The 27,895-nt window shown below is 36.3% G+C and overlaps 1 protein-coding gene across 2 annotated transcripts in view; it reads right to left on the bottom strand.

The window, feature by feature from the left end:
• Positions 1 to 1,263: 1,263 nt before the first annotated feature.
• DNAJC5B (DnaJ heat shock protein family (Hsp40) member C5 beta) overlaps positions 1,264 to 27,895 on the bottom strand; it is a 50,598-nt gene continuing 23,966 nt past the window's right edge. For both annotated transcript variants that reach the window (XM_081266651.1, XM_081266650.1), the window contains exons 3-5: positions 14,025 to 14,238; positions 12,329 to 12,500; positions 1,264 to 2,557 (exon numbers count right to left, since the gene is read on the bottom strand). In XM_081266651.1, the coding sequence (XP_081122777.1) occupies positions 2,463 to 2,557; positions 12,329 to 12,500; positions 14,025 to 14,238 (481 nt within the window). In that variant the 3' untranslated portion in view covers positions 1,264 to 2,462. The remainder of the gene's footprint in view (positions 2,558 to 12,328; positions 12,501 to 14,024; positions 14,239 to 27,895) is intronic.

The following is a 27,895-nucleotide window of genomic DNA, read 5'->3' on the forward strand; positions in this document are numbered from 1 at the left end:
AACCCTCTCTGTTAATCAAAGTATCAGGCAGTGCAGTTTCGGGGAGCCCAATTCCAATCTAGACCATGTTGAATGCGTCTTAGCCTACATACCATTTGAAATGTAGAAATAGATGTAGTTCCCAAAAAGTATATTCATTTTGATAAGAATAAATGCATATGCCTTTTTTATTATATCCTAATGTATAATGGCAGGAAAATCAATGGATGACTTTGAAACCTTAAATAAAATCTCCTACTCTGGTAGCATGGTGCCCAGGATTAGGTAGGAGCCACTGAAGTGGTGTCTTTGTCTGACTCTGTGTGGCCATTGCTGAGGCTCATGGTCAGCATATCTTTTCTATCCTTGACTCTTCTCTGATAAGATGCTTGTAGATTCAGAATGACTACAGGTGATTCCAGATGGCAGCTCCTGCTAATTCCCAAAAAATGCTTAAGCAGGCCCACCTCAGATGAAGAACCTATCCTACTTTCTCTGTGGCAGAGAGGAGTTCTGTGGAATTCACTTCCTCCTTCACAAGTGTTCATGTGCTTGTATTTGCCACACATCATTGTAACAAGAAACTGGCCTTCTATGGAGAATATTGGCTGGAACCTTCTGGAATTTGATTCCATAATCTGATTTTGATTCTGGTTCATGCCCTGTTCTCTTCTTAACAACACTTGGATCAGCTTCCTGGGCAAGCTGAAAGTGAAAGTTAAAAAATTCCATGTGAGCATGAAAAAGGAAGTCTGGAAGGAAATGAGAAGGTGAGCTTTGTAACTGGCTATTCAAAAATAAAGTCTGATCTTTACTTAGAAGAAGAAAGGAAGGAAATGTAGTGACTCAAATTATCTACAATTTGGGCTATTTTGCCTATTGTTTCCTCCAAACACAAAGTAGCATTTGTTGAATTCCAAGCACTTGCTGGTTATTGGGGCTAATAATACTGAGTATTTTTATAGGTCTTATTGTGTGAGAGAGTTTGTATACATTATGTTTGTCTGTATCAACATATTCAAATCATGTAAAATTTTATGTTTGTTAAATTGCTGCCTGACTTTTTAGAAGTTCTTTCACATCACTACTTTATCTGGTCTCATAGCAATTCAGAAAGTGTCCAGTACAGATATGAAATCAGAGTCATAAAGAAATTAATCATCTTATTCTCACCTTACTTGGTCCCAGGGCTAAGGAGTGTTAGGTTACAATCAAGTTTCTTAACTTTAAAATCAATACTCTTTCTATTTAATTCTGTACGAAAAAAAAATCCATAACTTAAGAGTTTGAGCAGAGTTTTAATGATTTCAGAACTATCAGAGCTATAACACTAATTTTCATTTACAACATATATTTAACAGCAATTGACCATAATTTGGTGCTGAGGGGAATATTAAACAATGAAAAAAGATAGCGTTTCATGCAATATTATATAAAAATATAACAAGATCTTGAAAATGTAATATTATATAAAGAACTAAGAGACTCAGAAAAAAGGTTTGTTGCTGAACTATTTTAAAATAGTACACAGTTTCTATCACATGATGAATGTAAGAATCAAACAAGAAAATACAGAGACAACTTCTGAGTTCAAATTGCCCCACACGCACAAAGCTAAGCATTTTCTGCACAGTATAATTAATTCCACCAAAAAAGAGGAAGATAATATCTTTTAATTGATTAAACTATAAATTTAGAATTTTACCCCATTACCCTCATGTGTTTCTTTTCCTTAGTATAACTAATCTGAGCCAGTTATACAAAAATTATTTTACTGAAAAATGGTCAACACACTGGTACCGGTTCAGATTCAGAAAGATTTTCTGGATTATTTATAAGATTCAAACAGATTGAATTTTTTGTTTTGTTTTTAAAGTCAACCTAAAAGTACACACAAAATCTGTTTCTTCCTGGTTTTACTTGTTGGTTTTCAATAAATGTTCATTTTTAACCTTCCAAAAAATGTACTCTAAAACAATGTGATTTGTCTTTTAGAATTTAATCATCTTTTCCTGACTCTTGAAATATTTCTCTAGCCATGTCAAATATTAACAAAGAGCTCCACATACAAAAAAATTCCCCTTAATTCTTCTGTCTTTTGCTGATATTGTGGCAGATATGAACATTGCATTTGATTAAGTAGATGGAATCTACTTAATCCTACTTTTGTCTGTGCATATGATGTCTAGCTCAGTTAAGGGACAGGCTCATATAGACTGTCTAATACCACTGTCTTACTGCATTTAAGGAGCATAAAGTGAGTCTTCAGGTCTTTATTCATCAAAATTGAATGTGTTTCATTAGGAATTCTACTCAAAGAGAAAGTCTGCCTACTGAGAAAACTATGTAGCAACCATTTTCCCTTAGCCTAAAAACAAAATACAAGTGTCTAAAAGTTCACAGCATTTCATGTCTCAACCTCCCTAATCATGTGGAGACATGGCTGAACCAAGAGGAGGTGTTTTGGACCCTCAGGCTCAACATCAAGAGTCTGTGCAATAACTTCGAGGTCCTTCTCTGATCAGTTGTGTTTTCTCATTTGCATTTGTAGGCTGGAGAACAACAGGAAAGTCCACATCTAAAAGTAAACAGAGAAAAGCAACAAATACTCTTTATCAAATTATAGTTCCTTTAATGGGGGGCAAGAGGTAGGTATTTTTCTTGAAATGATGAGCAAACCAATTGAATTCATGAAATATTATTACTATTAAAATGCCTACCCCTTTAAGCACTACAAAAGGGAAGAGACACTGTGTATTCCTTGCTCAAGTTCTGTTAATTTCAAAATTATAAAACTGAAGCTGTAAGCCCAACTTTCCCTTGAGAGAGAGGCTTGCTGAACCTACTGAACTTGAACTTAAGTTTTCTCTACCTTGTGAAGATGGATCCTGGGCCACCAATATGGTTGTGCAGGTTGGACACTCCAAAGCATGGTGGGCACCTTCATAAAGACTACAATGTGTATCTATATGAAAAGTCTAGTTTATGTGGCACATGACCCCTAAAAAAATTTATAGTGCATAATTTCATGCAGGTTCCCCTCTGAGATAGGAGTCGAAACCCAGAGCTTGCTTAGGTGGAGAGTTTAATAGGAAGTTCTCCGCATAAAGGAAGTGCCCCAAATGGTTATGTCTTCTGTAAATCACGATACCCTTAAATCTGCAGGGAGACTTGTTAGACTTGAGTTTTGGCATTGAGTTGAAGGAACTTCTCTTAAAATGTTTAATGGCAGGCCAAGGAGTACTCAGGTTGACAGATCAAGTTTTCATCACCTGTGTGTTCTAAGCAAGATGACAATTTCATTTAAAGTGGTCCAGTGCAAGATTACTCCCAGGCACCTAGCAGAAGTGAATGACTTCACATTCAACATAGTTCTAAAGAATCCCTATAACATTGCAAGAAATGTGATTTCATAGTAAAAACAAAGAGATAAGATAGAAGGGAAGATTACATTACACATAGAAACAATGCACATTGACAATTTTTCTTTATATTGTATATTAAAATTATACATAATAGTGTCTTTCATTGTTATATATTCATATATACATAAAATGTAACACTATGATTTGATCAGTTTCATTCCCTAGCACCTCTTTTCCTCCCTCCCCTGGTCCCCCCCCTTCCTCTACTCTACCATTCTTCTGAAGAGAATATTAATGTAGTACAATACAGATCCTAAGGAGATTATCTGGGAAAACATGAAAGATGGCAAAAGAGATGAATAGGGTGATAAAATCTAACATATCTAATGCAACTTCCAAAGGGAGGAAAAAAGAGGAAAGGCAGTATTTGAGGATTTTATGACTGAGAATTTTCTAGAATTGATGAGACACCAATTCCACAGATTCAACAGAAATTAAAGAGAAGCCCATATTTAGAACATCTTAGTTTTAATGAAGATCATCAGAGACAGTGGCTTTAAAATCACTCTCAATAGGAAGTATGATACTATGCAATTACATCTTCAGTATGTCAAAAGAAGAACTCTGTCAACTTCACTTTGATGATTAACTCTCTAAGTTCTTTTTTTTATTAAAGCATGAAATAAATGTATATCCAGACAACTTAAAAACAGAAAATTTGCCACCAGAAGACCAAATTTAAACATATAACAAGTAGAAAGGAAGTGTTATCTGATGGAAGATTTCTGCTGTAAAAAGGAACGATTAGCAAAAAACCACACACACACACACACACACACACACACACACACACTAGGGTAATACTCCAGCATACTGGCACAAGCACTGATTTACTTAATAAGACTCCTAAAGCTCAAGAAATAAAACTAAATATCAATAAGTGCGATGACTTCAAATTAAAAAGCTTTTTTAGGGCTGGGGTTGTGGATCAGCAGTAGAGCGTTTGCCTGGCATGTGTGAGGCCCTGGGTTCAAATCTCAGCACCACATATAAATAAATAAAATAAAGGTCCATCAACAACTTAAAAAAATTCTTAAAAAAAAAAAGCTTTTGCACCACCCAAGAAACAATGAAGAATGTGAAGAGAGAGCCTATAGAATGAGAGATTATTACCAGCCATTTTTCCTACAGGAGATTAATATCCAGAATATAAGAAGAAAACAAACAAATAAAACCTAAAAAAACAACCCCCAAATAACCCATGGACAAATGAACTAAATAGACATTTCTCAAAAAAGCAAATACAAATGGCCAACAAATATATGAAAAAGTGTTCAACACTCTTAGCAATCAAGGAGATGCAAAAATCCAGACTACACTAAAATTTCATCTTACTCAAGTCACAATGGCAATCACCAATAAATGCTGATGAGGATGTGGGGGAAAAGGTACACTCATTCATTGTTGGTGGGAATTCAAATTAGGACAACAACTTTGGAAAAGAGTGTAGACATTCCTCAAAAATTAGGAGTGGAACCACCATATGACCCAGCTATCCTACTCCTCTGTATTTATCCAAAAGATCTAAAATCATCACACTACAGTGCCATGTACATATCAATGTTTATAGTAGCACAATTCACAATAGCCAAGTTATGGAATCAGCTTAGGTGCCGGTCAATAGAGAAATAGATAAAGAAAGTGGTATATAGAGACAACAGAATTCTATTAAGCTGTAAAGAAGAATGGCATTATGTCATTTGCTGGTAAATGGATGGAACTGGAGAATATCATGCCAAATGAAATAAGCCAGACTGACAAAGTTAAGGGTCAAATGTCTTTTCTGATATGTGGAAGCTTAAAGAAAATAGGAATTTTAAATGGGGATCTTATGAAACTAGAAGGGAGATCAGTAGTGTAGAAGCAGGAGACCTAAGAGGAGGGGAGAGAAAGAGAAAGAACTAGGGAATTAAGTTGACAAAATTATTTCATGTGCATGTATGAGTATATCACAATGCATTCCAATTTTATACATAATGATTATAATGCATAAATTTAAAAAATAAATGGGGTAAGACTAACTGAATCATACATTTTTAGATCCAAGGTCAATACTGTAAGATCTACCTCTTCCTCTACTTCAGGAGAGGGAGGAGGAGAGGGAAAGGAAATGTACTGGGAATTGAAATGGAGAAGCTATGCTATATCAAAATGAACCCTGAAATTATGTAAAACTATAATGCACTAATACATAAATAAAAAAGATAATAGTAAATATGTGAGTATAACCAAAGTATTATTGCTAGATTATAAGATTAAAGGTAACAGGAACCAAGTCTTTCTTTTTCCTAGCCTCTAACATATTGTCAAGAAAATGTTAAGTTCTCAAATAAATATTTGCTGTTGAAAGTTTATCAATAAACCAGGCTGGTAAATTACTCAACTTTGGCAGCCAAAAATTAAGAAAGCTTAGGTCCGCTTTGCTTTATAATCTTCCTGTGTTCCTAGGATCTCACTGGTACCATTTTGATGAGCTGATTCACTGTCCTACTGCTCTGGCCTGGGGCCTTGATGCTTGTTTGACATTTTCATATAAAAAAGCACAAATTTATGGACTATTTGCAAGCATTATTTTTCATGCATCATTTTCGAAATTGTTCTTCTTGATTGTGGGAAGGAAGCTGAGTGGAGGAAGGTGGCAAAAAGAGGAAGGGTGAATTTATTTCTTCCTTGATACCCTTTTCCTGAGCAGTCAGATGTGCTGAATACTGAACAGCAAGTATAATAAATGAATCAATATCTTGGCCAAGAGCAAGAGCCATATGGCTTCTTCTTCACAGTGGTTGTGAATTTATTTGGGTTTGATCCAGGTGAGTGGCAAGAACAGTTAAGCAAACAACATATTTTTCTGTGCACTGAATCATACATTTTTAGATCCAAGGTCAATACTGTAAGATCTACTTCTCCTTTAGATACTTTATTCCCTCTCCTTAAAAAAGAAAAGAAAAGAAAGAGGAAAAATCATGGCTCCACAAGAATTTTGGGGGATTTAGCTGGAAGTTTTGGTTAGGTTTCATTTCATTGGCTTCAGCTTAGAAGAAACAAACTCAATTTAGCTCCTGTATTTTTTATTTGCTTTTCCAGGATGTTCAGAAATGACTGGTGTACTTTAGGCTTTTGTTTTGATACCTTGTTACATTGTCACACATACATTCATGGCTCTTGTTTGGAGATGGTCTCGAAAATCCTCTTAGCTAGTGGGGTTCTGATTTCACTGATTTCAGAAACCTGAAGACTATAGAGGCTAAATGAAATTGTTTTAAATATGCCAATCAAAATTTCACAATGTGAAGCTTCTAATTTGGGATCCTGAAAAGTAAGGGAAATAACCTAGTATCTACTACTTTTTACCTTTCAGGTTTTAACTTTTCAAAGATGAAAAAATAAAAAGAAGAAGTGTTCTCCTTTACCCTGCCAAAGACACACTCTCTCTTCCATTTGACTTTGATTAATGCATAGGAGCAATATAATCTTCCTGTGCTCCTAGGATCTCACTGGGAGTATATTTTTTATTTTGATAAGGAGATGTAATCATTTATAGGTTCTCTAGTTGATTATTGGAGATGCACTGTTTGAACTTTGTTTCCTTTATTTCTTAAAGGTAGAAGCTGGGTTATATCCTTTGACATAGTTGAAAGAAATAAAATAATCAAGATACATCCCCCCTTTTACCAAATTTCACCCTATACCACCTCTCCTGAACAGAGATTTTTACCATGTTACACTATATTAAGAGTATCCTCGCCTTTAGCCAGGGTCAAGGAGTAGATATGATTGAAATATGCACACAGGAAAAAAGCCTTAGAAAACAGTCTAATTTTATAATTATCTCAAGGTAGGTGAAAAACATTTCTAATGTGTTTTATAAGTCAACAGATAAAAAGGATTTGATATTTCAAATTTGGACTTTTATAAATTAAAAATATATTTATAAGATCCTATAACATCTTCTTAAAAGTAAAATTTGAGGTGATTGGCCAATGAATTGAAATCAGAAATGTGTTTTTCTAATAAACCCCTACTTTTTCTTCTTTATGGGTAGTCTAGTAAGGCTCAGAAGAAAGTTGCCAGTGATTACTGTTAGTTTGTTCTAGAGAAAGGATTATCTCATATTAGTTCTATTACATTTATGTCTTGGCATTTCTGGATAAGAGACAATAGAAGAAATGCTACTTCATTAAAATCAGTTTTCATGTATTAAAAATAAATTTCCAGTTGTAATATTCATATCATGGTCAAATATCCAAGCACAGTATAACTTGAAGTATGACATTTAGTCTGACAATTAATATAAATCCCTAGATCTACCCATTCCTCCCCACCCTACTATATCTCACCTCAATTTGTTTCCCCTTCCACTTTCCAGGAAAATGGAAATTTAGCACTGGCTAGATAATTTCCAAAACCCAGTGCAATGAAAATATATTTTATTTGAAAATTAAGAATTTCAAAACAACAACAATGGAGCAGTAAATTCAGTGCTCAGAATCCTTGCCAATGTAATAAGGCAAGAAAAAGAAACAAAAGGCATCCCATCTAGAATGAAGTGGCCCCCATGGATTGCTCCCAATTCTAGAACCCTAGGATTTTATCATTATCTAGAACACAAGGATTAAAAATCCTATAAGTGAGACAAGGTTTGCCACTTTTTATTTAATTTAATTAAAGTAAAATTATGAAAGCCCAATGTCACACCCATTGCCTTCCAATCTCCCCCTATTTTCTTCTGATGCTTTTACATTTAAGTTTTGCAACTAATCTTGATGCATATTTATACATTGCTTCTCATTAATTATGAGAACAGAACTTTGATATTTGAGTAAATGGTAACCCTCTTTGGTTACTAACTTTAAGTGGGATCCCTTCTTTCACAGAACAGATTAGACATTAGTTTATTTATCAGAAGACCACAGTTCAGAAAGCACAATCTGCTTTTGAGGTCTGCTTTTTCATCCTTACCAGCCTTAATTTGCATTAATTTCACCTGTGAAGTACAAGTCTCTGAGTTAGTGAAGTATAAATCTGAAATTAATGCAACAAACTGCAAATGAAGAATAGATTCTCATAATAAAATGTTAGACTGGAGAGAATTGAGGGATTTACTGCAGAGTTGATGGTACTTAACGCTTCAGGGCCCTCACCTTCAGAGACCCTTCCAAGAGTCTGTGTTTATAGATCAGAAAAAGGAAGATATTTATAGACTATAGTTAGCCAAAAATTGCCTCTTTCTATGCTGACTTTCCCTTCTCTCTGACAAATGAAAACAGAGAGCTTTTGGGGGATTTGCTTAAGGGAGAATAGAGCTGGAGATAGGTTTCATTTGAGTTTAATGGATTATATTTTTTTGTGGTTTGCAGCAACTCCATCTACTATTAATTATTGCTAGCCATGTGGGTGTAGGAATGCCTTTAGGAATGCTCCTACAGCTCATTATGTCAATTCACTTACTGAGAGGACATGGAGACCTAAGACAAAGGTCACGTCATATAATATGAATGTGTCTAGTGGGCTCTGGCCTGGGGAGTATTAGATGCTAAAAACAAGGTTTGAAATGTACAGAGGTGGTCTATGGGAATTTCTTCCAAATCTTACATCTTTTATATAAAATAAGCTAAATAGTTTCCCCAAATTTGACAAACCCTAAACAACACTATCAATAATGAGTTGCAGAGTTGACAGAACACGTTCTAATTCACCAATAATAAAAAAGAAAAAAAATTGGGCCAAACACACTAGAGAAGAGGCAGAATTAGTTTTATATATTTTTTTCCTATAGAAAATTGTGTTACAAAAAAATGAAGAGACAAGAATATGCATCCATACAGCATTAGAGGGAAATATCAGGGCTGTGCTAGGCTGTTAACTACACGACTGCTGCTTTTATAGATTTTGTAATATATGTGGTATTTTTCAGAGCTCTACAACTTTCTCATTTCAAATGAATATTCACTAATTTTGTGTTCTTTTTCTTAAAGAGGGCTGAAAAAATTACATTTCAGGTCCCACAAAACCCAGATCATCCCTGCATAAGAGTTTTTAAGTATTTAGAAATAAAAAAAAAAAGTTTTCCTTTTGGTTAAGGATTCTTAATGATACAGTCAAACAAGACTCCAGAATCTGACCTCTGAAACAGAATTGGTACCTCTATGGTGTCAGAGAAACTGAGAACAGTGACAGGCACACAGATTCATCGCCAAGCCCTCAGCAGGGAGGAAATCTGGGTGGAATCTGGCACCTAGTCTGGATTTCTGTTTCCGAAAAGAAATCTTCCACAAAGATCTACTGAAATGACCTGGTGGAGCTTTTATCTAATTTAAAAGAGCAAAGACTCTGAAGCTTTTCAGAGAAGTGTGAAATACTGAATTTGGGGTATCTAGGTTTAGTTCATCTAGTTTGGGTTTTCCCAAATATAAAGGAAAAGTTAAGACAAGGTCGAGACTGTGGATGATGATGAAGATGATACTCTCCTGTCTTTCTGTCCCTCCCTGTCCTCTGTCAGTGAGTGGATATTGGGCTGGAACAAGAGATGTTTTGGAGAGATCCTATATGGTCAATGCAGCCAGTGACCCCTTATGTGATCTTTAAAAAAAAAATTTTTTTTTAGTTGTAGATGGACACAATATTTTTATTTATTTATTTTTATATGGTGCTGAGAATGGAACCCAGTGCCTCACACATGCACTCTACCACTGAGCTACAGCCACAGCCCCAACCCCTGCACACATGATTTTATAACAGTTTATCTCCCTTTAAAACAGCAGAAAAGATTAAAAAAAATTTTTTTTTAGTTGTAGATGGACACAATATTTTTATTTATTTATTTTTATATGGTGCTGAGAATGGAACCCAGTGCCTCACACATGCACTCTACCACTGAGCTACAGCCACAGCCCCAACCCCTGCACACATGATTTTATAACAGTTTATCTCCCTTTAAAACAGCAGAAAAGATTAAAAAAAATTTTTTTTTAGTTGTAGATGGACACAATATTTTTATTTATTTATTTTTATATGGTGCTGAGAATGGAACCCAGTGCCTCACACATGCACTCTACCACTGAGCTACAGCCACAGCCCCAACCCCTGCACACATGATTTTATAACAGTTTATCTCCCTTTAAAACAGCAGAAAAGATTAAAAAAATTTTTTTTTAGTTGTAGATGGACACAATATTTTTATTTATTTATTTTTATATGGTGCTGAGAATGGAACCCAGTGCCTCACACATGCACTCTACCACTGAGCTACAGCCACAGCCCCAACCCCTGCACACATGATTTTATAACAGTTTATCTCCCTTTATTTATTTTTTTTGTATTTTTTTTTTTTGGTATTTTTAGCCCCCTAACTCATTTTCTTTTTTTTTTTTTTTTTTGGCATTATATTTTTTTTTATTTTTTTATTTTTTTTTTATTGGTTGTTCACAACATTATATCTCCCTTTAAAACAGCAGAAAAGATTAATGTGCTGGCATCATCATTCATAAGCAAGTTGAGCCACTGTCATCATCCCTTCTCTAAAAAGAAGGAGTTTCCATGCAAATATCACCACTTAATCCATCAATCCACTCACTAGTAATCCTGCTTGACTGATCATTTTGTATGCCCTGAGAAAAGATAAATTTGCCCTTTTGTATCCCAAATACAGCAAAAAAATTAGTAATCATATTTTATTCATGAGCCTACAATTTAGCTCCAAGAACAATAATAAAAATGATCAGAAAACCTCCTCTATTTGTTGGACTAACAATCCCCATAGCAAGAGATACAGGTTGCAGAAAAACTCTTTCTGTCCTCTCCAAGCTCCCAATTCTGAAAGAGTCTGGGGCTTAGTACAATTAATATGACTTTTCTTTTGAGCTAAAATAATGGGTAATACTGCATAATAGCATTACATTATATAGAAATTAAAGGCATGTAGAAGCCTTTAAATAGTTTCTAGTGCTTGACATCCTGGAATTTGTTTCAGTGTGACCAGAGCCAGAGTATGGTCTGAACCAGACAAGTGCACCGTCCTGAAATTCCAGCAGTTCTGAAAACAATGAGCCACTGTATGAATTATCAAGTAAATTTTTAGTTAACTGTCCAGGGTTCTTTTAGGATTCAGTGATAAAGTCTGTAATCCGGAAAAACGATGCATTCCACAGGAGAAAACAACAGTGGATTGTGGCTGTGAGAGGTAGCAGGAAAATGCAATTTGATGCTGGCTTGCTTAAACAAAGATATTTCCCAAAGACTATCAAATATTCTTGGTGTGAATTCTCTGGGATCTTATCTTTCCTTGCATTTTTTTTTTCTTTTTCATTACTGGGCAGAATGAATTTGAAAAATCAATTTATCATGGTGATGAATACACATAGACATATGGAGCTGGTTTGGTAAAGCAAATAGCCCTATTTTTTGACGCTGCTTTGAAGCTAAACCTCAAGGTATGTAATTTATAAAGAAGTTATATTTCAGAGGAAGAGAAGTCTGCTTCAGTTCCAGTCCAACTTCCTCTTTATCTATCCAAAGGAAGAAAAAATTAAGGACTGATGGCATTTTTGATGTTCATTCCTTTCTGTTTCATTAGAGACGTTAAAGGAACAAGATGCAAGGCTTTTTCTGGGAAAAGTTTCTCCCTTGGATCTCATGTCCTGGACACTCTCACCCAAACCTTCCTGAACCCAGAGTGCACTATTTTGTAATGAGATCATGAATTGTACTTGCTTCGCATTGTTTTCAGCATATTTCAAGATATTACCAGCTTTTCTCTATGCTTGGTAAAGCCAAATGACCCTTCCTTTTCCCTAAAAGACCAACCCAAAGCTGTAGTCTATGGGATTTCCCTCATGTGGCCATTGGATCTCTCAGTTTAGTAGGACCTGGTGCTTGGTCTGGTCTATGAAGGGACACTCACTACCTCCACTCTCATTTTACTCCACCTTTTTCCATGTCAATCTTGATCTGTTCCTCGAGGTCTTCTGGTGACACATAAAAGTCCTCTTCTGACATTGATGATTTGGGCCGGCAGCGCCCACAACAACAGTTGCAGCAGCAGCACAGGCAGCAACAGAAATAGCAGCCAGTCAAAAGGCCAATGATGATGAATAGGGCCTAGGGGACACAGAAACCAAGCACAATAGGGGTGAGACCTGGTGGAGACGAGGACAATCCCAGAACCCAAGACGGCACCCTCAAGAGACCTGAAGATATCACAGCAGATACCACAATGGCATGTCCACCCTCATCCTCACCTCCTGAAGAAAACCTATTTTGGTAATATCTTTAAAAAGCTGGTAATATCTTTAAATATGCTGATAACAATGCAAAAAATCTTTTCCTCATAAAGTTTTGCCTAATAAGTTCGACCCAGAGGAAATGCCGTGTGCATCAGTAGAGCCAGAGTGCTTTCACTAAACTCATCCTTATCACAGGGCAGCGACACCTGGGTTAAAGTGTCCCCCCAGATTCAAGTGCATCTAAAGCCAATTAGCATTCCTCAACCGAGCCCACTCCTGCCAGCTAGCTCCTTTCTTTCATTCCAGAGTACTAGCCTGATGCTTTCGAGTGGGATCTGTATTTCCCCTTCCTAATTCAGTGAAAGAAAATAGCAATCAGGATATTACCCAGCATGAAACCAGGCTTTTTGGAGATTTGGTTTTTAAAAGTTATTATTTATTACAATTTATATGTATGTGAGCTGTCCACAGACTATACCAATGGAGTATATGGGTAGTCTATATGTAAATAGAATTTTTTTCTTTTTAGTGCTGTGGATGGAACCCAGGATCCCTTTGCCACTGAGCTGCATTGCCAGACCTTTTTATTTGTTATTTAGAGACAGGGTCTCTCTGAGTTGCTGAGGCTGACTTCAAACTTGCAATCCTCCTGCTTTAGCCTCCTGAGTCACTGGGATTACAGGAGTGTGCCACTTGGCTATAAATAAATATACTTTTATCAGAAGATAAGGATAATAAAATTCATAAACAAACATGAATTGTCACCAAACATACATATATTAGGGATTCCTAGGAGATCAAACAAAATTTACTACATAAAAGTTAATTCCGACTTCACTAAGTCCTTAAAAAATTGACTTTTGCTTGGCCAGATGTCCATTTCTCTCCCACTTCCTGTTCTCCACTACTTCCTTCCTTCTTCACTACCTCATAGCAGGCTCCATGTGAGCCTGTGACACAATCACTCCTCATCCTCTCCAGTACTTTGTTTGCTGATGTAGCCCATGCTATAGATAGTAAAGTGCATGGCTAAATTTGTCCTATCATAATTTATTAAACAGTTGTCACACTAATAAATTATTTTTTGTTTTGAGCAATGAGTCAGTTCTTAGTCACTATAGGGGGGACGGGAGGCCAGTCAGAATTAACCTGAAGCTCCAAATTCAAATATAATTAATGTCTAGCAGTATTTTAAGTCAGAACAGATTTTATAATTAACTGATGAACTAAAGCAAACAGGATCCCCAGATAATAGCTCTCGGTAGAAGAGATGTGTCATTTTATTTACAAGAGTTTCATGGTAGTAAGCTTAGTCTTTCTTTGAGATGAAGTCTAAAAGAGGGAAGAATACTGGGTTCTTCCAGCAAGTTGTTTTTGAAGGAAAAAAAATCTGATTTACCTTTGCCCACCAGCTTGACAGCATGAAATAGGTATTGACGTTTTCATCTCCAAATTGTTCTGCCACGTAGAGTCCCAGTGATCCATACTTATCATATATGTTTCTCTTGGATATGTCTGTAAGTATGGTGTGGGCATTGTTGATTTCTTTAAACTTCTCAGCAGAAGCTGGATCATCTGGATTCTTGTCTGGATGGTGTCTCAGGGCCAATTTTCTTTTAAAGTAAAAAAAAAAATGTGAGCACTGTTATTTGAAAAACATTCCAAAGACATTTTGGAAAGGTGGGGTTCATTTGTACATCTTTTATTTGTGTAAATCCTGTGAAATGTCAGTTTCACAATAGTGGTGATTTACCAAGAAATGAGTTTTCATTAAATGGTATCTCTGCTTCCTGATATGTAAAAACAATCATATATTATTTCTCTCCACACATCCTCGAGGGAGTTCTCAATAGTGACACAACTGTTAAGTCACAACTTGCTATGGACAAGTGTGTGAAGTTGATCTTTACCTGGAAGCTGCTCCATAGCCCACCCCAACACATAGAGGCCCTTAAGGGTTCTAGCAGCAGGTTCTAGTTTACACTCACATTCCATTTAGAACCAGAGGAGTTTTCCAGAATGACAGAACCTCATGTCACATATTCTAAAAGTTAAATTCAAGTATAAAAGTAGAAGACCCTGAATTAACACTCCCTTGAACACTTTTGATGACCCCTTCTCAGATCACTGATAAGTCTTAACTCATTTTTGACTTTCTAAACAAACACTATGGCTTCCTTTGTTTTCCAGTGTATATTTAACCCCTTTCCAATTATGTCTTCCCACTACAAACACTCTGTAGACATTTGCTGTGGGTATAGGGCCCTCTTTCCCCTGTGGATCCTAAAGTAGATCCTGGGAAGTGTGGGACATCCTCTGTGTTCAGAGTGGATTGGGGATGTTCTTTACCCTTCTCTTTATACTTAGGTGTAAGAGTGGATGTGAGAAGTCAGCTGTGCCAGACTCCTACTGGTGGCCATTTCTCTCACTTGCCCCTGGAAATGATTTAAATAATGCTTAAAATAACATTCAAAATTTAGTCTGAACTATTTTTTTTCACTAAAAACTCAATTTTATGACTCCTGGTTAGAAATTCCCCATGACTTTTCTTCCTACTGTGCCCACCATAGGTATTTGTAGTTATAATAAACTTCTACTTATTGTATTATTTTAGGTAGAATGTTTCATTTTAATGCAGAGATAAAAGTCCAGAAGTAGAGCATAAAAGTAAGTATAGCTTGAAAGCCAATCTATATGGTACACTGAACAAGTCACCTGTTTTAGGGATTAAAGTTAGGGGTTACTGGTTAAGAAGTAGGTAAGTACACTCATACATTGCTGGTGGACTGCAAATTGGTGCAATCACTCTGGAAAGCAGTATGGAGATTCCTTAGAAAACTTGGAATGGAACCACCATTTGACCCAGCTATCCCACTCCTTGGTTTATACCCAAAGGACTTAAAATCAGCATACTATAGTAACGCAGCCAAATCAATGTTTATAGCAGCTCAGTTCACAATAGCTAAGCAATCTAGATGCCCTTCAACAGATGAGTGGATAGAGAAAATGTGGTATATATACAATGAATTATTACTCAGCCATAAAGAAGAATGAAATTATGGCATTTTTTGGTAAACGTATGGAACTAGAAACTGTCATGCCAAATGAAATAAGCCAGTTTCAAAAAACCAAAAGCTGAATGTTCTCTCTGATATGTTGATGCTAACACACAATAGGGGTTGGGGGTGAGGGAAGAAAAGAAGTTATTGGATTAGACAAAGGGAACGAAAGTAAGAGAGGAGGTGATGAGAATAGGAAAGACCATAGAATGAATCAGACATAACTTTCCTATGTTCATATATGAATACATAACCAGTGTAATTATACATCATGTTCAACCACAAAAATGAGAGCCTAATTAGAATAAGTTATACTCAATGTATGTATAATATGTCAAAATACATGCTACTCTCATGTATATCTAAAAAGAACAAATGAAAAAAAGAAGTAGGTAAATACTTAGGCAGTGCAGCATTAAATTGCTTAAAATGTACAAAAATACTTAAAAGTATAAATCATGATGTCTAATACATTCTAACTCTGAACTTTTTTTATTTCTTTTTTTTTATTTCTTACATACATGAAGAAATAAAAATGAAGTAGTGGCATGCATTACAATCATAATTATTCATTCACAACACCATTTTTCGTAACTCTGTATATAAAGTGTGTTCACTCCAAATTATGTCATTTTACAGAGGATATTTTGGCACTGGGAGGCTGAATATTGCTCAATGGCTACACAGCTAATAATTAGAACTAGGCTTTGAACACAAGCAATCCAACTCTGACCACAAGCTCTTTACCACCACTATGATTCTCTGATGTTGATATTTTTTTAATTTCAAAAGTAAGGAACACAGAATGCATAGTAGATCATTGTAAGTATTTTGGCTTTAGTCTGGTGACATGGGAGAGGACTTTGTAGTTTTTCAAGAAGAGCAATAGTTTTTGAAGGATCACTTAGTATGGTAGAAGGCAAAGATGAATGTGAAGAAACTGTTTTTGGAGACGCGTTATAGTGATCTAGGCAAAAGGTTCGTGATGGTTTGAAGCAGTGTGGTAGTAGAGGACATGGTGAGAAGTGCTGGATTTGGGATATATTTGAGGAATAGCTGATAAATTGAATGTGGGGCAGGAAAGAAAAAGATGAATGATGATGGCAGCAAAGTTTTGAGCACAGCAATTGGAAATCACTAATTTTTTTTAAGAGAGAGAGAGAGAATTTTTTAAATATTTATTTTTTAGTTTTTGGTGGACACAACATCTTTATTTTATTTTTTATGTGGTGCTGAGGATCAAATCCAGCACCCGGCGCATGCCAGGCGAGCGCACTACCTCTTGAACCACATCCCCAACCCCTGGAAATCACTATTTAATGATTTTTTAAATTTTTATTTATTTTTATTTTTTTGTGGATAGTAAGTTTTCTAACATCCGTGAGTTCCATTTTGGACACCTTGAAATGCCTATTAGACTTCTAAGTGGCGATGAAGATAGAGAATTCTTGCCAAGATGTACATTTGGGTTCTAAATGTAGCTGACATTTAGAACCATGAAACTGTTAGAGAATCCAAGAAAGTGTTTCCAAGAAGTCCAAGGATTAAGTTTTGGGAAAGGATAACCAGAAAAAGAAACTAAGAAAGAAGGACAAATGGCTCACAAGGAAAAATCTGAAGAGTATGAGGTTTGGGGCTCCAAGTGAAGACAGTAATCATCTGTGTCAAACGCTGCCAGCAGGTCATATAAGATGAGGGTTAAGAATTGACTGGGAGATTTAGTTATTTGGAAACATCCTGGGCGACCTACACACACACACACACACACACACACACACACACACACACACACTCTTGTATAGTGTCTTTATATAGGGAAAATTACAGTAGAAAAATAAGCAGAAGTCAGAAAATTGAATAAAAAAATAAAATAAAATAAAGAAAATTGAATAACCCAAAATGAACAGTGTTCATAGCTGCACCGTTCAAGATTATAGGTGATGATTTAACTTTTGCTTATTATAAAATCTACACATATTAATTAATGTTTTTTTTCCTAAACATTTTTAGAGCTCTCTAGTTCCTTTAAATGACCCACTACTATATTAAGGGTAAGGGATGAAAGAAAAAAAAATCCTCAAACTAGAATAGTGATCATCATCAAAAGGCCTCAAATAGATTCTTCAAGCTCATTTATTTTAAGGAGTATAGTATTCCTGGAATTCTCAATCTGTTCCCTGGAATACTAACAGGATCCTTTCCCTAATAGTTCTAAAGATATTATGTTTAGGCCAATCAGAAATAAAAAGCTGTTAATTCTGCCTTGAAGAGGGGGGGCAAAAATCCCTGGAAAATGCCCCTTTACATCCATTTCCTTGTTCCCAGATGCAGACTGATACACACTGCCCAAGACAGAGAAGCCTGGCTTTCTGTCATTTTTTAAGCTGTTTGGATCTTTGTCAAGCTCACAAGGGCAGATGCATCAATCCATTCATCACACTCCCCTAACAATGGAGTTGGCAGGCGTGGAGGGCTGGAACACCTCCACTTGTAACAAATCCAATTCTTGGTGGTCAGCAGCCTTTTGACTCCTCTTGGCAGATGTTCCTGGCTGGGAGGAATCCTTGGGAAAGATGGTGAGCAGAGACAGCCAAAATTACACAACTGCTCGAGGAGGCATTTGCTTAGTGTCCCACCCTCTTAGTAATTGTCTGTAGAGCAAAAAAAAAAAAAAAAAAAAAAAAAAAATGTCAGGAATTTAGGGTTTAAGGAAGTGTTTGGAGTACATTTAAATAGAATAGTCACCTGTTCTTTTTAAAGGTCTTTCTTTTCATTTCTAATTTTACACTTAAAAGCGATCTAATATTCAGTCAGAATGTGAGCCTTTAAATGTAAATCTCCTGATGCTTTTAGTCACCTGTTAATCTGGAATGGCTATAACTAACACCATTAGAAATAGCTTCCAATACCCAATCAGGTTAACCTCAAAATGCAATGACAGCTGTCAACTAAAATGCATGGTGAATTCAATGAGTGGCAGATAGATAAACATGGGGTTTACAATTGTAATTACCTAAGGCCCCCAAGATCATCTACCCATTTTTGAGGCAGTTGAATAGTGAATTGTGATGCTTTGTCCTGTTGTCTTCCTTGTCCCACTAACACTCTCTACAAGTTTCTGTGTTATCTGGGGCCAGACTCTGATCACGACACCCAGTTCTTGGACAAATCTGTCTCCTTGGGGTTAAGATGTCAGAGAACTTCCTGTTCAGGAAGATTAGCCTCTGAGCCTCAGGGAACCCAACCATGGCATACCTATGTCTGTTGCTGCCTTTCCCCACTCGACTTGCAGTTTGGTTTTTTTTTTTTTTTTTCCAATTGTTTTTTGCTCTTTACTATTTCAGAGATTTCCCCACTGATGACTCTCTGCTAAACTCTCAGCCATGAAGCTGATTGCCCCTCTACTCTCTCAGAAGAAATTCACCTAAGAGGACAAAGGAAAAGAGGGAGGGTGAAGAATTGATTTCTTCCTATATCCTAGAAATTTTAGAAACACACTCATAGTGGAGCCAGTGCCCTCTGCAAAGAATATAGGCCCAGATTATACTGGAGAGAACAGAATCTGAGCTCATACTGGATTTTTCTAGAAAAGAATTGGCAGTGATGAGAAGGAGACTGATGGTAGAAAGAAAAGTGAACTTCCATAAACCAGAGTTTGGAGGTGAAAACACCTTAGATTAGTAATCCCTCAGTGCATGGTAAGTGTTGTGATAATGGAACCAGAACATTCAATAGGATGTCATGATGGTGGAGATTCAGTGGAATTCCCGTTCCTTCTTGGATTCGGGCAACACCCAAATGAAAATGGAAGAAACCAATGTATGAGTTCCCAAGCACACCTCCCTGACATCTGATGTTGATAGACATTAAACATATATATATGTATGTACATACATATATATAAAATACACACACAAAGTGTTATTTAATATATATACACACATACACAACACATATATAAAATATAATATGTACTTAATATATATATACACACACACACATACACAACATATATATGTGTGTGTGTATGTGTGTATATGTATTCATATTGTGATTTATAATGAGATTTATATATATGTCATTTGGACATCCTGTAATTAAGTGTGTTTTAGTTTTTTACAAATTTTAGTTTGGATTTTAAAATTTACTTATTCCATTTAGAAATACATATTCTATATAAGTCCTTTGTCAGTTATATGTATTTCAAATATCATCTCCCATCTGGGTCTTTGTTATCATTGTAACTTTCTGATCTTGGTTTTGAGGAACATCAGTTCATAATTTTAATTTTGTTGAATTAATAATCCCTGAACCAGAAAGATATCATTCTATAAACTCTAAAATATTTATAGTTTTGCCTTTCAAATGGAAGTCAAAGGCTCATTTTTAGCTGATTTATTTAATGTAGTGAAAGTTGGCATCCAATCTCACTTACTTATATAGATAGCCAAGTATTATTGTACCATTTATTAAATACATAAAATACTGTCTCTGGATTTCTAGGATCTCTCTTCTGCTCTATTGGTCTCTAATTATTTCTGGGCCAATAGCAGCCTTTTTTGTTTGTTTGTTTTGGGTACCAGGGATTGAACCCAGGAGTGGTTAACCACTGAACCATATCTCCAGACCTGAGTTTATGTTTTATTTTGAGACAGGGTCTCACTAACTTACTTAAGAGCCTTGCAAAATTGCTGAGGCTGTCTTTGAACTTGCAATCCTCCTGCCTCAGCCTTCTCAACCACTGGGATGTTCCAACAGGTGTGTTCCAACCCAATAGCAGTCTTACATATGAAGCTTTAAAATATGAAAATATTTAAAATGCTTTAAAATATGTCTTAGTATTTTAAAAAGGAAGTTCTTCAATATTTTTCTTCAAGAGTTCTAGATTTATCTGAATCCTCTATATTTCCACATGAATTTTATAATCAGCTTGCCTGTTTACACACACATACACACACACACATTCACAAAATTTATTGAGATTTTCATTACAATTGCATGGACTCTGAAGATTAATTGAAGATTTGTATAATATGTTCACCTGTTTAGATCTTAATTGACTCTCAAACTTTTACAGTTTTTATCATTTAGATCCTGCATGCTTCATTGGATTTATTCATAGGAACTTAATTATTTTTATGGTTTTGAAACTTTAAATTTGTCCTAATTTTTCATTGCAGATATAAAGAATTTTTATACATTTTTTAATCCTGCAAACTTTCTAAGCTCTTTTCTTAATTTTATTAAATTATAGTTTTGTTTGGATTTTCTGCATGCTCAGTCATAAAATCTGTAAATAATGATTGGTTATTTAAATCAATATTCAAATAATGATTTTTCCTTTTCAATTATTTTATCATTCACATTTTTGCTTATCTTACTGGCCTGGCTAAGACTTCAGTATAATATTAAATGAGAGCAGCTTAGGTTGCTATCCTTTTCTTGTTTTTTTACTAAATTCCTGAAAGTGAATAGGTGCTGAATCTTATCAAACATTTTTCTCTCTGTGCAGTTGAGAAGATATGTTGTTCCTCTTTTAATCTGTTATTATGATTAGTTGAGTTTTTAATGTTTAGTGAATCTTATATTCCTGGGATAAATTCGATTTAGTCATTATGCATTTTTTAATTTATTGCTGGATTCAGTTTTCTACTGTGTGCATTGAGCTCTATATTTCCCTGTAAGTGGTACTTTAAGTGAATTTCACATCTTAATATATAGCATTGTTTGAGATGTTTTCTAATTTCATTTTCAATTTATTTTACCCCTGAGTTATTTTAAATTATATCTCCTATTCTTCATAAACACAGGAATTTTCTAGTTACTTTAAAATTTTAAAGTTACTTTATAAATTTTTTGCTCTCTAGTTTAATTGCCCTGTCAGTCGAGAACAAAATGACATTTTGTATGACTGGAATTCTTTAAATTTTGAGAATTGCCTAATGACTCATTATTTTTATGAATGTTCCACGTATACTTAAAAAGAATACATATTCTGTATCTGCTGGGTGCTTTGTTTTTATATTAATAACATTCAATATTGATTTTTTAATTGCTTTGTTTTCATCTTCTATATCCTCAGCCATTTTATTGAATTCTCTCACCATGGCTAAAATTTGCATAATTCTCCCTAAAGTTGTGTATTTAAGGCTTTGTGTTTTTAGAAGCATACAAATTAATAACCATTATATGTTTTTGGACAAATGTATTTTGCCTTGTGAGATGGTTGTGAGCTTTTGGGGCCTAGGGGCGGAGTGTTATGGTTTGGATGTGAGTTGTCCCCCCAAAACTCACGTGTGAGACAACGCAAGAAGATGCAGATAAGAAATGATTGGCTTATGAAAGCCTTAACCCAATCAGTGAAAAATCACCTGATGGGATTAACTGAATGGTAACTGAAGACAGGTGGGATATGGCTGGAGGAAGTGGTTCATTTGGGGCTGGGCTATGGAGTATATATTTGTATCTGGCAAGTAGAGACTTCTCGGTTTCCTGGTAAATTATGTGAGCTGCCTCCCTCTGCCACACTCTTCCACCATGATGTCCTGTCTCACGTTGAGCTCTGAAGAATGGAGCCTTCTATGGACTAAGTCCTCTGAAACCATGAGCCCCTAAATAAACCGTTGTTCCTCTACAGTTGTCCTGTTTGAATCCTTTAGTGACAGTAACAAAAAATCTGATTAAAAAATTTAGTACTATATTATGGGTCCTTCCAAAGTTTACAAAGTCCTTGACTTATTAAAACTATGTTAATGCATTTTTTTCTTCCTTTAAGATAACATAAACACTAATGCTGTTAGCCCCCTCTCAAGTTAGGTGCTATCGTTAACATGTAGGTCTTTAAATCTTTAAACGCTGAAGAATAATTATTTTGTACAGTTAGCATTTAACAATATTATATAATTAGTATTAGTGTACATTTTCTCAAATTATTATTATTATTAGTTCTTTCCTGCATGTCTGACCATCCATCTGGGACCATATTCCTGATAATTAATTCTCACATTTTTAGGCTTAAGTCATCTTTCTTATTTAAACTTCAATGCTGAAGGGTATTTTTCCTGCATATAAGGTTGTAAGTTATCAGTTGTTTTCTTTCCATCATATTGAAGATTTCAGTTCATTGTCTTCTGGCTCCCATTATCTCTGTTGAAAAGTCATCTAAAGTCTAATTGTTGCTCTTTGATAGTAGTCTGTATTTTTTTCTTTGGTTGTCATAAAGGCTGAACCTCTCTTGCTTTCAGTGATTTTTTCTGTGATGTGCCTGGGGATAGAGTTCTTTTATTCTACTTGGGTTTCATTGAGTATATGCAGAATGAAATCTTTCATGATCTCTTTTTAGACTCTGATTATGTCTATAAAAACACCCTTTTGAGGAATCATCTATGTATTTTCTATTTGTTTTCTGACCTTTTGTAATTATTTCTGGCCATTTAATTCTGACCTATTTTCCAGTCAGTGCTCTAACCTAGTAAACCCAACCTTTGAATTCTTAAGTTTGTTTGATGCATTTTTTTAGTCCCAGAAAATGTTTCTTTTTCAAGTCTGAAATATCCATTTGCAAAGTTTTCAGTCTTCTAGGAAAATTCTCAGTCTTGTGTTTTACCATTTTGATCATAGAAAATTATTTTAAAAATCTGTATCTGATAATTCTGATACCTGAAATTCCCATGTTTCTATAACTTAATTTTTTTAAATTCTTGACTACATTGTCTTAACTCATGTGTCTGACTGTGTGACAGATCTTGTATTTTAAAAACTTTTAAAGAAACAACTTGAAGACTAAGGTGTAATCTTAGAAAGCATTTTTATTTCCTATTTACAGAAGCCTGGGAGACTTTCCAAAACTGGGGTCATCTTAATCCAATATTAGGAATCAAGATTTTCTCAGCTACCCAGATGACTCAAAGTTCTTTACAGTTCACATATGACTGCTATTTCTATCATCTATGTCTCTGTAACAAGTTACAGTAATTTAAACTTTGGTGACTTGAAACAACAAGCATTTTATTTATTTACCCACAATATTGTAATTAGCTAGAACTTGGTGGATCCAATTTTTCTGTCCTTGGTGTTGACTGCGGAAGGTCTGTTGCAGTTGAAGGATCTACCTCCAAGATAGCTGCACTTACATACTGGAATTTGGCCCTGGCTGTAACTCAGGAATTAGCTAGGACTGTTGGCTGGAGCCCTATATTTCTCTCCACGTAGCTTCTCCTCATGGCTAGATGAGGATTCTCATAACATGATGGTCACAGGGTAGTCATATTTCTTAAGTGATGGCTAGATTAAACCAGATTGCAAAAGCAGAGACTAGAAAGCCTTTTGGAAATTAGGTACAGCTCACTTTTAGGTACAGAGAGCCAAGTCCAGATTCAAGAAGACTGCAAAGACATATAGGGTTTGTTGAAAACTGCCCATGTAATTGTCAACCACAGATGGTTTGCTTCCAGTTTACCCTTTGTCCTGAGTTGCAGCACTTTAGAGTCTCAATAAAATTGTGGGCTCCCTATCCTTGTTAGGCCTCTGTCTAAGATTTTCCCTCTTTTCCCTGTCGAGCTATTTGAAGTCGTACTCAGACTCTCAGCTTCTCTTCTCCCAGATCATGGGAGAGCAATAATTCTTTGCTCTCTAATGCTTTTAAGGTACACATTTTCTTTCAGTTTTTCTAGTTTCTCACCAGGAGGGAGAACTGGTACAAATGACCTAGTCAGTGAGGACCAGGAAACTTCTTATTAGAAACTCCTGATTATCATTTATGTCTCTGTTTTCTTCTTTCAATTGTTTATTAATCCCTCCAAAGTCTTTCTACCAACCACTGTTATATAAAGGAGCCAAAGATGGCCTCTGTGTATTGGCCTCACGTTACTTCTTCACTGCAGCTGAGACCCATTAGCGCAAAAGCCTGCCACAGCCAAAGTCAAATTTTTACACATCCAATTATTATAAAAATAGCCCAAACAAGCAGATTTTTTTTTTAGCCACTTAAAGCCTCTCTGTTTTACATACTCTGTGAGCTCTCAGGACACATCTGCTGACCATTGATGAGATAGAGCTTTATGATTTTAAGACCCAAAGCTTCCATGGCCTCTTGGAGTTCTCAGACCTAGAGACTCTTGTGTGCTGAGTTGTATCGCCTGCACCCATAAGCCCTTTCTGACTTCCTCTCTCCTTGGAGTTGCCTTGCCCTCCCTTCCCCTCAGGGTGGTGACCCCCTAGCTATAAGCCCTGGGATGACTTTAGGCAGTGAAGACAATGCGCTTGTCAGATAACTTGGTCCAACTGCCACCCAGTAAAGGTTGTGTGTTACTGACTCTCATGATGATATCTTTTCCCTTGGTCAGTTCCCAAATCCTTCAAGCCCCATACAACTGCTTCATGCATTTGTACCCAGGATAGTCTCTCCCCCCACAAGAAGCTTCAAAACAGTGTGTTGTTGAGAGGAACCTGAAAAATGAGTGCTGGGGCTCAGGAAAGCAGAATCCACTGTGCCAGATTAGTGTAGAGTCCACCAGAGGGACACAATAGAAAGGTCAAGGCATCATTTGGCTTCAAATTGCAAATAGTGGTGCCAAAGACACCCCTACTGTGTGATTATTTCTGAAACACCTGCTACCATAATGTATGATTCAAGGGTTTTGACCACAAAAACCCCATGAGGGCATGCTGAAGGCCTCATTGCACAGTCCTATGATGTCCTCACATTTGCAGATGGAATATCTGAGCAGATCACCCCACTATTGTTAAAGCATTGCTAGTTTTCTGGGATCCAGAGTCGCATTTGTGATTCAAGCCAGATGGCATGAGATAATTACAGGAATCATAGATGATGATATGTTTCAGAGAACTGATCTTTTCCCTCAAGCCAAACAGCATCGAGAGTCCAGTGCTGACCTCTAGTGGCAGGTGGAATTGGTGATAGCACTCACTATACGTGATCCAGCAGTGTGTCCCCAGTTTTTACTAGTGTGTGCATGGACTCGACTTCATCATACTTGAATTTTTAAAATATGAGTTAAAAATACAATAATACTTAAGCTTTCAGAAGTTTAGATACCAATTGTCAGAGCTTTGTTTTGGCTTTCTGACCACTACAATTCTTTTCTATGGCTGATTAAGAGCCAGCTCTCCCCAACAAGGTGGAACACCCTGGGATATTTGTGCAAACATAACTGGATAAGATGTGTCCAAAATTATAATTATTTTTCTACACCAGTTACAAAAGTGCTATTTAGGGAATGGGGTTTTGAAATTCTGCCACTAGGATCTGTAACCAGGCCTCAGCTTGACCAGAATCTGAAAGCTGAACACAGTTCAGTATCTTTGTATTTGGCTAAAGCTCCTCATTGAAGTTTCTGGGGCTCTACTTTTTTATGTTTCTTGAGGGGAAATTTGCATGCTTGATTTTTGTTTCTTTTCTTTTTTCTTTCCCAGTCAGCAATCTCTTTTGAACTCTGAATGTCAAGAGACAACAAGACTTGGATGTAGGAGAAATGGCTATACGGACTTCCTTGGCTTGATACCTTGTCTCCTACTTCCAACAGCAGCTCCCACACTGGTTCTAGTCAAAGCTCTGAATGGGCACAAGCTCTCTGTCTCCTGATGGCTCTTGGCTCAAGCTCCAGTGATGGTGAATTGCAGCAAAGCTCCAAGTAGGTCCTGGTAATGTCCAGAGGCAGTCCTGACTGGCAGTTCTCACAGGGCCCTCAGCATTTCTGGTCTTCTAAGTTTCTCAGTACAAAAACATATAAGCATTATCCTCGGACACATCTTCTGTTCACGGTTTCACTTAAACCTGTGTTTCCTTCCTCCAGCTAAACCTTCTTTTTGAACCTAACAGGACCTATTCTTCTAGACTGGCGATCTTCATGATTTAATTCCCCTAACTTTAAAGTCTGAACCTCATGGTCATGCACTTGAATGCTACTCAAACCATCTTCCTCAACTCCTTAAATATTCTGATTCCCTGTCGCACCCGCAAGGAGATGATTCTTACCATCTCCTAATTCCACTCCCATTTAGGGTCTGCTCAGCATTGTTGTATGGACTGTACAACTGTGAAAATGGAGTCAGTAAATATACACGATTTCCCAACTCACCCAGTCTTCCATATAACTTGGCAGCCTTTTTGCCTAATATCAGTAAATTCCCTTTCATGGATTCTAAGTTTTAGATGTTCAAACCTCTACCATTTCTTGATTCTTCCTCCTCATTCCCTTGCCCTCTTTCAACAAGCAACCTCTCTTCCTATTTCAAAAAGATAAAAAGTTATGAGAAGGAAACTTCATCACAATCTTCTACCTCTATACTTCTGCTTTTATACTAGTGCTTTTATCCTTATTCTCTTTGAGGACAAGAATTTCCCTTCCTTAAGAATGATCTTGCCAATGCTAACTATTTGCTCAACTTCTTGGATCCTGACCCATCATGGACCCCTACCCCCCAGCTCCAGTGTCTTCAATATGTCTCTAGAAGCTCATTCTCCTCAGTAAGCAAATATACTCAAGTCATGTTTTTAAAAGTAATGTTTTTTGCTTCACTTCTCCTTCAAACTACTGGTCTATTAACTTTCTCCACCTTCCTTTCACCATAACACTTCTTCAAATCATACTTGCTGTCTTAATATCCATTCACTCTTCAGCCCAATGTAACCTGTTCTCTATTTTCAGTTCTCTCCTGAATTTACTCCCCCCTTTCCATAACATTCTAACTGAAAAATCCAATGGCCTATTTTTAGCCCTCTTGTGCTTGACTTTTCTGGAAGGTTCTATGACCTCTCCTCCTTTGTCTTCCTGGATATCTACTCATTCTTCCCTTGTCTTGGTTGAGAAGTTAGAAAAGGAATTATAGGCAGAAGATATATGTGGGCTCTTGAGGCCCAGGTTGGCAGAAGCAGTGTGTCTTATACTAAATGGTCAGTATTCCATGAGTGACTACTTAGACATCAAGTGAGTACAGGAAAGACCATCAAAAAACCAGGGATCCAGGAGCAGGAGCTTGAGAACTGAGTGAAAACATCAGAGACAGACTTTAATTCATCCTCTGTCAACCAGAGGAGGGCCACCTCTCATAAAAGGATCAAAACCAGACTAGACCATCCTTTTGTAGCTATAGTCTTCTATGCCTATTGTTTCTCCTCAACCAGTTAAATCAGTAGTTTTCAACATCAAACATTAAGAATCATCTGGGTATTCCTCCCAGGGAAGGGAAG

This window comes from Spermophilus citellus (assembly GCF_964194105.1).
Source record: "Spermophilus citellus genome assembly, chromosome: 14".
NCBI classification, from domain to species: Eukaryota; Metazoa; Chordata; class Mammalia; order Rodentia; family Sciuridae; genus Spermophilus; species Spermophilus citellus.